Source organism: Buteo buteo, chromosome 11 (genome assembly GCF_964188355.1).
Source record: "Buteo buteo chromosome 11, bButBut1.hap1.1, whole genome shotgun sequence".
In the NCBI taxonomy this organism is placed as follows: Eukaryota; Metazoa; Chordata; class Aves; order Accipitriformes; family Accipitridae; genus Buteo; species Buteo buteo.
Window position 1 is genome coordinate 13,950,886 of NC_134181.1, and position 16,232 is coordinate 13,967,117.

The 16,232-nt window shown below is 43.9% G+C and overlaps 2 protein-coding genes across 9 annotated transcripts in view; one reads left to right on the forward strand and one right to left on the reverse strand.

The window, feature by feature from the left end:
• Positions 1-325: 325 nt before the first annotated feature.
• CCNE1 (cyclin E1) lies at positions 326-13,225 on the reverse strand. 2 transcript variants are annotated; one of them, XM_075040126.1, is made up of 11 exons: positions 13,001-13,225; positions 12,797-12,887; positions 12,478-12,537; positions 5,790-5,932; positions 5,574-5,709; positions 4,613-4,759; positions 3,698-3,793; positions 3,193-3,327; positions 2,990-3,101; positions 2,747-2,904; positions 326-1,923 (listed from the first exon to the last, which is right to left on the reverse strand). In XM_075040126.1, exons 1-11 carry the CDS (start codon positions 13,012-13,014, stop codon positions 1,801-1,803), a joined length of 1,215 nt encoding a protein of 404 aa, XP_074896227.1. In that variant the 5' UTR covers positions 13,015-13,225; the 3' UTR covers positions 326-1,800. The 2 variants fall into 2 exon arrangements, with proteins under 2 accessions (XP_074896227.1, XP_074896226.1); XM_075040125.1 differs by having other exon boundaries at positions 327-1,923; positions 12,478-12,546.
• A 463-nt stretch (positions 13,226-13,688) lies between these two features.
• The window catches only part of LOC142036691 (protein C19orf12-like), a 58,584-nt gene continuing 56,040 nt past the window's right edge, over positions 13,689-16,232 (forward strand). For all 7 annotated transcript variants that reach the window (XM_075040130.1, XM_075040132.1, XM_075040128.1 and 4 more), the window contains exons 1-3: positions 13,689-13,791; positions 13,975-14,050; positions 15,245-15,327. Coding sequence is in view for 2 of the 7 variants with exons in the window: in XM_075040141.1 (XP_074896242.1) it covers positions 13,978-14,050; positions 15,245-15,327 (156 nt within the window). In the remaining 5 variants the exon portion in view is untranslated. The remainder of the gene's footprint in view (positions 13,792-13,974; positions 14,051-15,244; positions 15,328-16,232) is intronic.

The window sequence follows — 16,232 nt, forward strand, 5'->3', positions numbered from 1 at the left end:
AAACATGTACTAAGTACTGAAAAGTACAGCAAAAGGACTAGTACTGAATCTTGGCTGGTGATTTAGGAATTAAGCCTAGAGACTACATTTCAGGAGGGTTATTTTTCCCCCCACCCCCCACCCCAGTTTTGTGTTCTAAATTTAAGGACAAAGTACCAAAATGTGTCTTGACAATTCCTCCCATGATAGAAACTTTTTCAATAATAGGTAAATATAATATTCTTTTGTCTAGGAAATGTAGTTCTCTGAGAAATTAAATCCTCTCTGAACTGGCACCAGCAAACTTGTTCAGCTAACAGACTTGTTTTGTTAGCACAGAACTTATAGCCATTCATTGCAAGGGAAAAAAAAAAAAGCCAACAACATAAAATAATTTGCTTACCATTAGTTACCATAGGCATTTTTATTACATTAAAGCTTTAACATTTATCAGAATACTGGGTAAGGGAAGAACAAAAGGGAGAATAACTTAGGGGAAAAAAACCAACCCAACAATAATAAAAAGCAGCCTTGCTGGGAACTAATGTTTAGAAAAAATTAACCAACAGCAGAGTAGGAGCTTCCTGGAATGTAAGCGTTGTAGCATTTAAGTTATCTACAGAAGGACATGATGAATCCTGGCAGTCTCACAAAAGTTTTCAGTGTTGTTGAACAGTCCTTCAAAGCGAGTATCATGAGAAAAACAAGCAACCATTTTTACATTTATTTCTCCACTTCCCTTTTTTTCTAGAACCATGACTTTCCAGAAAACTTCTTACTATGACTTCCCAGATTCTCAGACCTTGCAAAGGTCAAGGACAACTCTTCCTGTAAAAAGGCACACACCATTCCAGAATTCAATTTTGCACAGAAGACTATTAGCTGTCAAAGACTATGCCAAAATCCCAAAGTTTAAATGATTATGTTTTAAGAAAAGGTAGGATTTTCCCACTGATCCCTTCTTGCTATTAAGCATAACAATCCAGACAATCTGATTCAACAATTTCCTAATACACTGATCATTAGAAAGTGTGTTGTGGAAGCATTCTCCACCTACTTGTCATGTTTATTATCCCCTCCCTAGCCACCTGCATTTGGCTAAGGGAAATCCAAGTAGCCCAGCATGACAATATTATCTTAGTATCCAGAGAGGAAGTTTTAATTGATAAGCCAGTAGTGGTAAATAAATAAAGCCATAGTTACTACATTATTCATCCCCAACTCCCACACTATGCGCGGTCACAGTCTGAAAAATCTTAGCTGACCATAATTAAAAGAAAAATAGGAATATACATAAAACCAGCTGTCTTAGACAGCATTTTTATTAAAAATGGATACACAGAGACATAGCAGCATTTATAACAAAGAGTTTTTAAAAAGGCATCAAGTTGTAAGCCAACCATTTGAAAAAGAGGCTTTGAAATGTTGTCTTCCACAGCACTTTTTGCCCATTTGTCAACAGGGGACAGTATGACTGCAGATTATCCAAAGGACAAACAGGCACAGTAACTAATCTAAACTTCAAGCCCTTTTTCTGAACAGTTGGTCACATCAAGCATCACCCTCCGTAGCAGCATTTGGAGCACTCTTCGGTGTTCTTTTAAGTGGCTGGTGTACTTGATCCATTTCTTTAAAATATTTTAATGTTCAATAAAAATATTTCAAATAGAAAAGTTCTTCTGTCACAAAAAAATTAAGGTTTCCTTTTCAGATTCCATAAAAGCTTATGAAATTCACTGGCAGCATTTCTGTAATGGAGCAGGAGTTAGAACCAGCAGAACAGGCACTTCAGCAAAATTGTCTTGTCAACAGTTTCTAAAGTCATATTGGCTTCAGTCCAGAAGACTGTTTCTTACTACTTTGTGGTGGTGTAAGGACACCAGTGGGGAAAGGTGAAGTCCTATTTTGCTCAGCCAATATGGCTTGTTTTGCTTGAGCTTTGTCCTGAAAGCACAGAAAAAGGAGACAAAAAAAATATTTTTACTTTGGTATATTTATGCAACAGATCAATATAATTCAGTGTTTTATAACTTGATAGACTGCTAATCTGGAAATGCTTATCTGTATCTAACCCTCCTAAAAGTAACTGATAAATCATGCAGTATACAATAGTTAGTGAATACAAACCCCAAGAGGTCAGTATTAACTTTTGGAATCTGATATCAGCATTATGGTACTTGTATCTTCAAGAAAGCAATATTCAGAAGCAACTGAATATGAAGAGCTTTAACCTCTACTACAACTGAATAACCTAAACAGAAAAAAAACCTCCGATAGCTTACATTAACTACAATTTGTTGGACAAGATTTTGATCCTCTGCAAGTTTCTCATGCTAAAAGCCACTCTTGCTCAACTTCTTGTCAACCACCACTGTCAACATAACAGTCCCACAAGATCAGTCTCAAGTGATCAGTCTTTATTTTCTCTTTTTCATCAGACAAGGTTGTATTACCTGTACTTCCTATAGAGAAAGGTCTAACATACAATACTTGAAGCATTTTAAAGGGTAGAAATATGCTTCCGATTTCTAGGGTAATTATTTGCTGTTTGAGATGAGAGGCTTTTTAAACGAAATACAGAACAAGTCAGGTCTCTGTCCCAAGAATTTTGCAACTGGAATACAACCTTACACGTTTTATCATCTGCATACACTCAGTCTCAATCCGATAATGCTTCACTTAAGTTTACTGTATGTTCTAACCAAAGAAGAAACAAGATGTAGGAGATTTTACAGACAGCTTTTTAGTTCATTATGCATATACATACCAGCAAATCCAAGCTGTTTATGTGTGTCTGTATATTGTGCAAGTCTTCAGGAGCTATACCTCTAAAGTGTTTGAGTTTGGAGCTTCCTACTTCCCTTATAGCCATTGCAAACGGAACCATCCATTTTACACATTCCTCTATCTCACACCATTCATAACCTGTAAGACAAGACACATGCTTATCTGCCTGAATGAAGACTTAACATTTGTAAACACATTAGACATAGTTTATAAATGCCAATACCTGAAACTTTCTGCATCAACTCAGATGAGGAGAAGTGATACAAAGCAGAAGCTGCAAGTACTCCGTATGTATATTCCAAGCAGCCAATATCCAGCACACAGAGATCCAAGAGCTACAAGACAACAAATTGTTTAATAAGTCTGTCACAAGAACACTTTTTTTCTCCAAGTGAAATAGTATTTGAAGGAAGAAATCAGTCTTACCTCTGCTATTTGTACAAATATTTGCTGTGGATATTGTGGCAGCAATACCTCATAAAGCTCATTTAAATATGCAACTTGCATGTAAATGTTTAGCCATGATACAACTGTCAGTGGATTTAAGTTCCAGTTAAGAGCCTGAAAGAGCAGACATGCACAAGACTTCAGTATTAATAAAGAGTTCCTAACTTAAACCATGCAACTTTATTTACTCCAGATCAGAAGCTGTAATTCCAGTTCATCAAGGCATCTTTGAAACACACAAATCTAATCCTCTCCTGTACCTCCTCCTGCTGATAGGGTGGGGGAATGATTCATTTTGTTAATATGCACATACTGGTGGATGCTTTAAATCACTTGTTACCTAAAGAACACTGTTTTCTAATTAGAAAGAGAAATTGTGCCTCTTAGCAGCACATAAGATTAACTGAGGCTCTCTGCTTTTAGTCTGATTATGCTATAAGTTTTTAAAAACTAAAGTAGAACTAATTCCACTTTGAAATATTACCTTCATAATGATCAATTCCATACTAAGGATTTCATCTTCTGTACAAGCTCCATCTGTAACATAAGCAAACTGGTGCAACTTTGGTGGATAAATTTCCTGAAAGATAGGAAATCAAGTATTAATTTGTGGAATAGGTTGTAACTAGTCTCATGTGCTTAAAAAAAAAAAAAAAAAAAAAAAAGAACAACCCACCACTACTTCAGCATTTCAAAACATTGGGGAAAAAAGAAAAAAAGAACCAACACCCCATCCTAACTCATGGTGTTCTACTGTGCCTTTAATATACAGATTCCTTGTTCAACCTTCCTGCTCATAGCCTTCACCTTTCACTTTTGATGGATCAGTACAACATGTTTGACTACAGCACCATTGAGACTGTATCATAATCAAGACTTTTTTATACATCCTAAAGAAAAGGCCTTTTATCCATTGCTTGAGAACAGATTGAAGAATAATAGCCCTCTTAAAAGACAAACAGTAAGAACCTAAAAAGCGCTATGTATTTTAATAGTTCAATTTGTTCCAGTAAATAAAGAATAGCTCAGACTATCATCCAGTAGGTACACCACTGACAACAGAATTGCAACAAGTCATCTCTGCATACAGCAGCCAGCCAAAAACTCATTTAGCAACTGCAATTTAAAACTTTACATTTATTCTCTCCGAGAATACTATCCTTTTAAGATTAGAGAGATATACTATGATGTTAGCTAGTCTTAATTTTAGCCACTTCTAAAAAAAAACATAGGAGGAATTTTGGAAAAAGAAAAAAAAAAATTTTTTTTTTTTCTGCCTCCCAGCTGAAAAGTCATAGAAACAAACTCCATAAAGCCTGCCAAAACGCGTCTAGTGTACAACAAGTGTGCTGTCTGTCCATTCACATTTTTATGTTTAAGTAAAGCTGGAGATACTTACCTCAAGCTTTGCTGCTATGAATAAAGAAGAGATACCAATAAGCTGCAATAGTGTTTTTACAACATTCTGTTGTGTTGCCATAAACCGATCAAAGAAATCTTGTGCTAAATAAAAAGTTTCTCTATGAAGCTTGTAGACTTCACAAACCTGGAGAGACATCAGAGATTACAAAGGTCAAGAACAGTGTTACAGAGTCAAAACCAGATGCTACAGATGTATACAAAAAAGGCAAGAGCTAGACATAAAATTCATATTGGCTTTCTGCTTCACTGCTATTGTGAAGTAACATGTTAACTAAGAGCATGAGCTAAACAGTTTCCTTTGACACAAGATGACTGCCACTACAGTAACTCCCAAAACAAAGATATGAGAGTGAAAACCCTTTTAGGAAATGCAAGCACATGTTCTAACAACGTCAGAACATCAGTTCCTTGTTTTTACAAAGATGCATCATTCCAACATCTCAGAAGAGAAAATTCTCACAAACACTTCAGAATTAAGAACACAGACTATGCCACCAAGTCATCCAAACGGCAAAAAAGACTTGCATACAGAGTTGTAGTACATTCTACGTGCCAATAACAGATAGAGAGGTTGTGAGATGCATCTAGTCTCTAAGCCACCACACCTTCCTTCTTTCAGTCACTTTCACAATCATTTCTGCAGCTTTTATCTGCAGCATGACCTTAAAAAGCTTACATTGTGGAGCTTTAGGGACAAATTGATTATTATCCGCTGTCAGTCTAAATGAATATCAGAATATATTGTCCATTTGTACACCATCAACTCAACCCATTATATATTCTTTTCTTAAGTTTGGTACCATTGACAAACTTTAAGATGAAGACGAGTGTCTAGTGCTAGATGGGTTATGCAAACATCATGAAACGTAGTTATGACAGTTATTAGTACACTTTAAGAAAAGCACACTTGAAATACTCACAAGCACTGAAAAGCTTACCTCCATTAGCCAGTCTAGAAGGATTGTTCTCATTTTCGGTTGCAGGAGAGGGTGCCTCTGCAGATAAAGTTTATCCCTTACATATGTCTCTTCTTTGTTTATCATGTTTTTCCATACGTCCTCTCTGTTTGCCCAACTAAGAAAGATCAATATATTTAGTCTCAAATCATAGGACAAAAGGAAGGCAGACAAGCAGCAGCAAAATGGCACACTTACCCTAGAACTGGTAATGGTGAAGCTCTAGTTGGAACAACACTTAGATGTATAAAGCGAGAGTAATCAACACCAACTGGATCATCATCTTTATCTGGAGTAGGAATCAGCACATGGGCATTTTTGTGAACGTTATCCCAGGATGGCTATTAAATGAAATACAAGATTTTACACTGTGCCTTTTTAGATAATCATTTTAGCTGTAAATAGAAGACAAGACATTGGCAAGAAACTATGACAGAAACTATGATTACCTCTTTAAACTGCACAGAATCACAGAATCATTGAGATGAGGAGGGACCTCTGTAGGTCACTTTGTCCAACTCCCCTGCTCAAGCAGAGCCACCTATAGCCAGTGGCCCAGGACCATGTCCAGATGGCTTTTGAGTATGTCTAAGGATGGAGGCTCCACAGCCTCTCTGGCAACATGTGCCAGTGCTCGGTCACCCTCACGCTAAAAGAAGTGTTTCCTGACATTCAGAGGGAACCTCCTGTGCTTCAGTTTGTGTCCATCTCCTCTTGTCCCATCACTGGGCATCACTGAAAAGAGCCTGGCTCCATCTTATTTACATCCTCCCTTCAAGTATTTAGCTACATTGATAAGATCTCCCCTAGCCTTCTTTTCTCCAGGCTAAACAGTCCCAGGTCCCTCAACCTTTCCTTGTAGGAGAGATGCTCTGGTCCCTTAATCATCTTAGTGGCCCTTTGCTGGACTCTTTCCACCAGTATGTTCAAGTCTCTCTAGTACTGGGGAGCACAGAACTGGACACAGTAGGCCAGGTGTGGCCTCATCAGTGCTGAGTAGAGGGGTGTTGCTTATTTTCACAGTAGAGCAAGTTTGCAACTAAAGCTGAAGAACATTTACCCTGTTCTCCTTTTGAAGGACCACAATGGTTTCGTGGAAGAATATCCAAGTCAGAGTCTCCTATTGCCACGTTGCATTTTGGTTTTACCAAAAATATTTTGCATGAAAGCAAGATGCTTGCCTTCAGGTAAAGAATAAGCAGATGGAACTTTAAAACTCAATTTGTGATTATAATTATACAAATACAAGGTCAGGATTTCTGGTAAGGAATATGTAGATGCAATGCCTGAAGTCATGGTTCCATGCAAATCGACCTTGACAATGAACACAGCAAAAACCGTAGTTTATAGAATTTTTCTTATTTATCTTGCAGTGCTAAGATGAAAAAAACAAAGCACTTATGATCCAATTGTTTTCAGAATAAAGCAAGTACATGTTAAGCAATTGCCACTAACATATCAAGTTGACCATTTAATATATAGAATTTTGCCAAGGCCTACAAACATCAGACATCTGTCACTTCACCCGTCATATCCTTTTATTTGGACCAGAACTTAAGTTAAAGTTTACTTTTCTCCTGGCTAACTCTGTTAAATGAGATCTTGGTGTATGCTTCACACAGTTCCCCAGGAAAATACTACTTGCTTTATTTTGCAGTAGAATACAAAGCCAGCCCCATGTCATCATGCCTAAGCAAATTAAAATTTGGCATTTCTGCCTAACAGTGAAGTCAGCCATCTTGCTGCAAACTGATCTGTTCTGCAGCACTAAAAGGAGAGAACTCCCTAACAAGATTCCTAATGTGCTTCAACGAAAAAAATATTAAAAAAAAAATCAGAAGAATCATTAGGTGCTAACTAGTAAAATGCTCTACATTAAATTTTGCCTCTCACAAAGAAGCTTCCACACCTCATTTTTGCCCTGTACTTGCTACAAATGACATCACTTTCCAGCAAAATGGCTACTCTCTAGCACCAGCTTCAGAAACAGAAACCACTGACTTGATGAAACAAACCCCACATTTTTCAGTTCACTCACAGCTAAGACTTTTTTGTACTTTCAGTTACTGACACACAGATGGGTAGTTTTTCTTCTTGGAGTTCTACACGCAAATCTAGCATAGCTACATACCCAGCCATGCCACGATTTAATTTGGTTGGGGGAAGACAAAAAGACAGAATAGTATCTTTATCTTAAAAATGACAGATTTCTTATGAACTGAAAGTTTGAATAAAAGTGTCAAATCAGCATTGCTTTAAGTTAATTTATGTCCTCCCTCAAAACTAGACTTTAGTCCCACTTTGTCCTCCAAACTGCATGGCAAGCCCAGCTGCCAACAGCCTTTGGGCAAGTGCTGCCTTATCAGTTAATCAGCAAACCAATAAAAAAGCAGTACATTATCTAATATCCATTTAAAGGTGCCTACTACACCAGCAGCTTCTGAAGGACAAGGCATCTGCTCCACAGAGTTCTCAACCAAAGCAGATACCTCACATACTACATTGCAGCAATAACAACAATTGATTTAGGAGATTTCACCACACCCAATCTTCTATAAGGAAACACAAACCAAGGGTCAAAAGCCTCTTAGGTGTTTTGAGAAGAAGTGAAAACAAAGGTTTTGACTAGGTAATATCACTCACCAAGACCACTGGGGAAAAGTTGCAAGCAACAGAAAAAGATACAGCTTCACTAGAGACAAGGAGGAAACAAACACGCAGGGCCCTCAAAAGCAAGAAGCTACCAGGGAGACAGGAGTCTGAATTAGTGTAAGTGAGGGAACCCTACAGCTCTGGCATGGATTTTGTTTGAGGGAATGAGCATGTTAATCAGACTCTTGAGTCTTTAAAGCAGACTTAGCAAGACATTCAACCAAAACTAAGAAACAGTATCAAGAAACTGCATTATATCACCCTGTAAACTGTTAGGAAATGGGAGCCACCACTGAAAAAAGAAACAGTTTAAGGTGGGGAGGGTGCGAGGAAACCATGAAGAGCTTCCTTTGGGCTTGCACAGAGCCAACCCAAAAGCAGAGAGCTGCCAAAAAGCGACAGATGTTACAGAGAATCTGTGCAGCCTAATGGAGGAAATCCTACGGTCCTGGGCTTACTTGTGAGGCAAATAGGAGCTGGGTAGGATACAAGCCAAAAATCAATGGGGAAAACTGCCTCTTCAAATCTATATAGAGCCCAGCAAGAAAGCTTGGGTGGGTGACACCCACAGTAATATTCCAGATACAGGAATAGAACAATTGATCAGAGATACAGATCTCTACCTCAGACCTGAGAGCTAGATACAGATCGGAGAAATTGAACTGAGGACATGAGAAGGCTCCTTAGGAGGAGCACCAAGAAGGGCAAAAGGTAAGTGAAGTCCATCAGAGCAGTCGAGCCCATACAGCTATAAAAAAAAGAAAACCTAGGAGTTCAGAGGTGGTTTGTTTGGTTTTTTTTTTAAAGCTCAAACACTTACACACCTCGGTTTCTGCAGCATGTTGTTATTCACTGATATATCAAACGTTCATTTTAACAGAACTTTTGGACATTCTTCAGGCATATAGGCCAGACACAAAATGGAGCCAGTAGTGACCACTGGGGTCATTGTTTAGAGGCAGAACTTTCAGTGAAGCAGCCACACCTAAGAATACAAGCTGCCGAGACACTTGCGTATCTCAGCATGAGCTGGGAGTCACAACAAGCTTCCACAGACCAGGGCAAGGAGGGTAGCAGGAAAGCAGAGGAAGAGGGTGACCCTGAACTGCATTCAAACAGCAGGGTCAGAGGATTTTCAGCATGGAAATCAAAGGCAGAGGAACAGGATGGGGACAGGCCTGTTTGTCTCACCCTAAAAAGCAGCACCTCCTAGCAGAGACATATCAACTACTAGACTGCAGCCTTAGTTTGCCCGTCAGTAAGACTTAAAGTCTAGACATTTTTCACTCACACACATTAGTTTGAAGTATAGGGTTTTTCTTTGCCATCACAAAGGGATTCCAGAATTAATAAATAGGAGACAGAAGAGCAACTCCCATTATTAAGCTGTTCCAATTCTTTCTGAACAGCATAGGAGCTTCTACTACTTTTAATTTTCTAAAGAGTCTGAACATTGTCCTGCCTCAAATTTGGGCCAAGTCAAGCTCTCAACCTGGATATAGTTTACATTCTTTGTCTGAAGACTTTTAAGTTGTTTTTGGGGGGTGGGTTTTTTTTTTTAATTGGATCTTCTAAAGATAACCTAGACTAGTTAAAGAAACTTTTTGGAGGATATTTTCAAACCAGTTAGGTGGAACATTTTGACAACAGTAAGACCAGATTCTGGAAAAATGTCTAGTGAGAAACTGATCAAAACTATTTCCTGAGAGTTTACTCCATTTTCTTTTCACATGAAAACATTAGCTAGTTTCATCTAAAGAAACTAACTTCTAAATTCAATTCTCCGCTATAGATGGAGGTGGCCATGTAATTTGTATCACAATTCCACAGATGACTCTAAACTAGTTAGATGAATTCTGTTTTACACAGAGCCTTGGAAGTGTATCTGTCCGCAGAAGGCAGCCAGAATTAATATGAGAATTGCTAGCAGAATTACAGCAGTGCCAGTTCTCTAAAATCAAACACAGAATTTATGCAATACTCTGCTGTCACAAACCTGATGATATAGCCACCCTTTCATCACATAAAGGGTAACAGCATCCTAATTAAGAACTCAGGCCTTATGTTCAACAGAAGCAAACTAATGAATTGACTATGAAGATGCCGTAAAGTGGGATGTGACTATGATATTTTGCCTTGTGCATAAAGTAGTGTCAGTAAACAATTTATTTAATGTAGAAGTCATGTGGTATAGGCTGCAGTGGATTTATAGCTACTTGCATTTTAGAATCGTTGTGCCTCAACAGAATAACTATCTCACTGGCTATCATACAAGCCTGCTATACTGCTGCTGGAACCGTAAACATATTCTCATTAGTGGCCCATGGCAATTTATATCAGAGAATAGCTTGTGTCACACCATAGACTGAAGAGCTGCTGCTGTGCAGCCAAATGTTAGCTTTTTTAAACAGATCTGTAACAATCTGGCTACTTTGTCACAACAAAAAACCTTCTCTGTGTAGGGACAGAAACACAGGTATCCATTTTATTTGTGGTTTACAGAATCAAAGGGCCAAATCCCGTGAGTACCTGAGCTTAACCTGAAAAATTCTCAAGTGAGTATTTTGGATGCCTACTGCTTAAATTATCTAAATTTTAATTTACCTATCATTCCTGAAGTAACATTGAATGGCTATCAGGCCAGGAACACAAAAATTGGAAGTCTTCGTCCACTTTCAAAGTCGAAGGTCAATATACACAAAATATAGTTCAACTTTCTCTCCACTGTCTTTCTGGAAGAAGGTAAAATTGGGTCCCTGTTGAGGTTTTTTTAACAATACCTTACTATTATGCAATAAGCATGCACAAGAAGCCCTTGCTCAGCTCAAACACACTGAATCTTTTGGTGAAGGAGAGTGCTGTGCTGAAGGACAGGAAGCTCTTCCTTGTCAGAAGTGAGAAATTAGTTTAATATACCGCACAAAAGAAAGACAGAAGGGAAGGAGAGATCCCCTCATTAAATGCTCACCATTTGAGCCCTGCTTAATATGTTGACTGATAACTAGTATACGCAGTTGCAACAAGCAGAGGCCATTCCAAACAATGATGCCCATCTGTTATGGTAGCACTTTAGTCTTAGAACTTCCAGCTGCCACTTCTGGTTAGATGTGTCACATTATGCATAGCCTTGCGTACCAAATGAGTATGGTCTGTACTCCCTGACCATGACTTTTGCAGCTTAAGCATCACCCTGCATGTGCATTAACAGGCTGAAGTCCTAGTGACAGTAACTGAGCAAGCATGTGTGTGCATGCAGGAAAAAAAAAAAAAGGGAGGGGAATAAACCTATTTCAAAAAAACCAGGCTACTCTCCATTTTATTTAGAGTGGGCATTTCAATGTACAAAAGCATCATGCTTTCGATACCACATACCAACACAGCATCCAATATAGATACCAATAGCATCTCAGGTTCAATGATTACAGGAGGGGCACTAAGGGAGCAAGAAGACACTACTAAAGTTAGTTTTGACTTCCTAACTCAGGTCATTCTAAATGTCTTACTGAGAAAACCAGGAATGGTCACTACTAACCTCCACTGCAGGCCTGATTTCCACAGCTAAGTGACTTTACAGAAATTATCCCTCTGTTCTGCAGAGAAATGAAGCCTATTTGACGCCTGCGTTACCATCTAGTATAAGCTTCAAAGTTCTAATCAGGAACCTCATACTCTCTGTCAGTCTGATAATGACACTTGTCAATAGGAATGGAGCTGATGGTGGAAGCAAAGGGGGATCTTTCCTCTCTCCCAGGCGATACATAAGCAGAGACACAACTGCAAAGGAATCATCCCAAAAGATGATTCTGTTTGTATACTTAAGCGTCTTGTGCTTTGGCCTGCAAGGTACAGCATTTAAGCGCATGACTGTATCCTTGCGACTCTCTAGAGAGGTCAATGCAGATCCCCTCCATGTAGGCCTAAACGCGTACGAAGGCTTTTGTAAGGCGCACCCTTGCAATCCTGTGACAGATGGATATACCAAAGTATTAACATAATGTTTTAGACCAACGCAGGCCTCATCTCTTGCAAAGACTGCAAAGCAACCAGTGTGACCTGAAGCGTTTTGCACTCTTCATCAGCCGGGGTTGATAGTCCCCCTCGCCCATTGCTATACAGCACGTGGTAGCTGTGTCTCTGTTGCACCACGTTTGCAATAATAATGAGATACTGCAAAATAACAATAGGGTTAACCGAGATTACAGTAGCATGATAGAGCTAAAGCCAAGCTGGTTACCTGGTTTTCATACTGCTTTTTTCTAGTCATCTCCATTTTTGCAACTTCTTCATCAGGATCCTGCAGGAACTACAGAAAGGAACATGTAGTTTCGGGAGTACAAACCCCGGGACAAGTGACGGCCGGCCACCGCGACACGCACCCGGCCAGTCCCTCAGGGTCGCAGCAGCAGACCACCGCCCACCCAGCACCCCGACCACCGCCACCACATGGCCCCCCGCCACCCAACAAAAGGAGGCGAGGGTCCGGAGGCCAAGCCCGGCGGCGGGCCAGCCGCTGGCCCGCGGGCACCAGGGCAGGCCGCCGGGCCCGCACTCACCGTGGCAACATCGGCTTTCCTCTTGCGGGCTCGCATGGCGCACTCCGCAGCCCCGTCCCCCTTGGCGGGAGCCTTCTCCTCCGCGCAGTCGCTGCCAAGAGAGGAGAAGCTGAGGGAGCCCCGGCCGCGGGGAGCCTCCTCGGGGGTGCCCGACGGAGACCTCGGCCTACAGGGCCCCGCGCGCGGCAGGGCCAGCGGACTCACCTCTCCCGGCGCATGGTGCCCGCCCGGGCCGGGTCGGGGCGAGCGGAGCGCCGTGCGGGGAGCGGCCGAGCAGGCCCGGGCCCCAGCCCCCACAAAGGGCCGCGGAGGCGCGGGCGCACGGCGCGGAAAGGGCGGCCGCAGCCCCGGGCCGGCCCGCCGGCTCCCCCCGCCCCGCGGCCGGGCACCCCGGGAGGCGGCAGGGGCGCCCGCCGCCCCCCTGCCCGCGCAGTCGCTCGCTCACCGCCGCGCCGGCCGCCCCGGACCTTCTCGGCCGAGAGCAAGCGAGCGAGCGAGCGAGCGGGCGGGCGGTGGGTGGGTGGGTGCCCGGCGGAGGCGCTGGCGGGGCGCAGGGGCAGGGCGGGAGCGCGGCGCGGGCGGGCTCCGCTGGGCGCCTCCTGCCTCACGGCGCGGCCGCTCCCGTCCCTGCGCACAGCGCAGCCCGCGCCGAGCGGGACATTTAAACGCGCGGCGCGGGGCCGCCTCCCCGCCCGCCCGCACACGTGGCCCCGCGCGCAGCGCCGGGGGCCGGCGCCCGGCCGGGGCGGGGTCTGCGGGGGGCGCGGCGGGGCGCCGCCAGCCGCCGGCGGGCCCTGTGGGAGCGGCGCGGGGCGCCGCGGGGCGCGGGATGCCGCGACGGGGCCGGGGCCGGGGCCGGGGCCGGGGCCGGCGGGGCGGGGCCGGGGGCGGGGCCGGCGGCACCGACGCGGAAGCGGCACCGGCACCGGCAGCAGCAGCGCGCCCGGCCGCCGCCGCAGGTGGTCACCGCCGGGCCGCCGGCGGGGTGAGCTGAGGTGAGCCGAGCCGAGCCGAGGGAGCTGAGAGGAGGGGCCCGGCCGCCCCGCCCGCGAGCAGGAACGGGCCCGGTCTGTCGGCGGCGGGAGGCTGGGCCGCCGCCATGGCCGGCCGGGGCCTGCCCGGCCCGCTGCCCGGCCCGCTGCCCGGCCCTGATCCCCTCCCTCCTTCCCTCCCCGCAGGGCATGCGGCCGCCCGGGCTCTTCGGGCGGCTGAAGGCGGCTGTCGTCGGGGTGGTGCACGTGGGAGCGCTGCCAGGTAAGCGGCGGCCCGCCGGCGCTGCGCCCGCCGAGCACGGCCGGCCGGCGGGACAGGGCCGGGCCGGGCCGGCCTCTCGTCGGCGTCACCCGTTAGCCCGGCCGCAGCCCCCGGCGCAGAACCCGCTCCCCGGGAAGCCTGTCCCTTCAACCGCCGCTGCGGGCCCCTCGCGAAGTGCCACAGGTTGGGCATCCCTCCCTTCTAGGGGTAGAAGAGGCAGGAGACGCTTCTGTGGAGGGAGCCAGAGCAAGGAAGCAAGGGTTTGGCTTTGGCGAGCTTTCCACCGCTGCGCTTCAAGAAGCAACTGCTAGGAAACGACGCAAATGAGCACTGGCAGAGGGTAGATATCGGATAGAGCTCTCGTGGGTCCTGAGAGGCAACAAGAAGCTCAGACAAGAGGCAGGGTTTCTTCCACCCTGACCTCCTCATCCACCTGTCCCGGGGCTCAGGGTAAGCAGAGCTAATTACAGCAGCTGACCTTCCCATTGATCAGCTGGTGCCTGATGCTCCACATGTTCCCAGAAGCAGCCTCCAGGCATTATGGCCAGCTTTCCCCATGCTGCAAAATCAGACCATCTAACAAAGTTGTCAGGGAGCTCTTGGCAGTCCCCATGTCAGACTCTCAGTGCCTGGCTTTCGGAACCCAAGTATCAGAAGAGGCTTCGGGGTTGATCTTAAGGGAAACTCACTGGACTCCAACAAAATCCACGCGTGTTCATTTCTGCCATGAAGCACTTACACCGAAGATCAGATGCAATCAGCCTTGCAGGTTAGGGTTTAAGATAGCTTTGATTTTAAATTGGCTGTTGTTTACCATGGGCATTCTGCACACCTAGAGGCTGGTGTTGCCCTAGGTTGTATTGGGTGGAGCATCACTAATGCAGGATAAGCTATAGTAAGTACAGGAATAACAAGCTAAGAGTAGATCTGGTGCAAGAAGATATTTTAGCAGATATTCCTCAAGCTGTGAATTAGATTTAGGAGCTGAATGGTTACAGCAGATCTGTCAAGTTCAGCTAAGCAAAGAGATGCCACTAAGGCACGTTGTGAGGAGATACTGGAGCCTTTTAGCAAGTTTACCCTGTTTCACCCTATTTCAGTATGCCAATTGCTATAGTTGTGCTACATGAAAGCTGTAACTGTATGTGGTTTTGGTTTGTACATGCCCTGGGGTAAGCAGCATTATTCTTGCAGGGACACCAAGAAGTTCTCTTCCATTGACCCAGATCATTGATCAAGCTTGTCAAGAGGCAGAAGCTTACAAGGATGCTGGAGTTGTAAGTTTTGGTTTCCTTCTTCCTATGGCAGCATTTACACAATGCTGCTTCTGCATAGCCAATATTTTAAACTGAGTCTATAATTCATCAAAAGCAGCTTAAACCACATGGTTTAGGAAGATGTTTAAATCCACATCTTTTATTTCAATATAGTAAGTAGGCCTTGTAGATTACAAAACCTAAAGTAAGTATCACATGCATCCAAAACAATTGAAAAAGCTTAGATTCAAATTGTGTAATTCAAGTTGCTTAAGTTGAATTACCACCGATTTCTAAGGATGAAGTCAATTTAAGGGGGGGGGGGGGAGAGTTGACTGCACCACGGCTGGTTGCTGGCATTCTAGGTACCTGGCTGTAGAATGCTTCATCATCCAGTCTGACAAGCCACTGTATTTTTAGTTCTGTACAACACTGGTTTCATGAAGTCATGGAGAAATACCATGTGCACAGCGGAGGCACCACATGCATACTTCAGTCACTTGTAGGATGCAGGATCGCCCCACATTTGCATTTGTGCCAAAACAGCACAGATTATTCAGGGACCAAAAAAAAAAAAGCTTAGGCCCTTTTCTGCCCTCTTTAACCCTTCTATCCTAGCCCCCAGCAGCAAGCATGTCTGCTTTGTGCATCTAGAAGAGAAGGCCCAAAAGGCCAGTCTCAGCCAGAGGCAAGTACAACCAACTGAATTGCTGTTGGACCTAAAGTGGTGTAGTAATCTTCATAGGTCAGTAGATTTTAACAGGGTGTATGTCCTTTTGAAAGGTCAGATATGTTTTAAATATTTCATTGCACCTCATCTTCAGGTGTTGATGTGCTTTTTCTTTGACCTGCCTACAGTATTATGTACTGTTTCTGGCATAGTAAGGTGGTGTCCTAATGTCCGAAGTTTGAAAATGCCTTAAATA

Coding starts and splice junctions, on each gene's coding strand:
- CCNE1 (XM_075040125.1), bottom strand. Junction 3,794..4,612: donor TCATAGCAGCAAAGCTTGAG/GTAAGTATCTCC, acceptor CCTATCTTTCAG/GAAATTTATCCACCAAAGTT. Junction 3,102..3,192: donor TATTTGTACAAATAGCAGAG/GTAAGACTGATT, acceptor GTTGTCTTGTAG/CTCTTGGATCTCTGTGTGCT.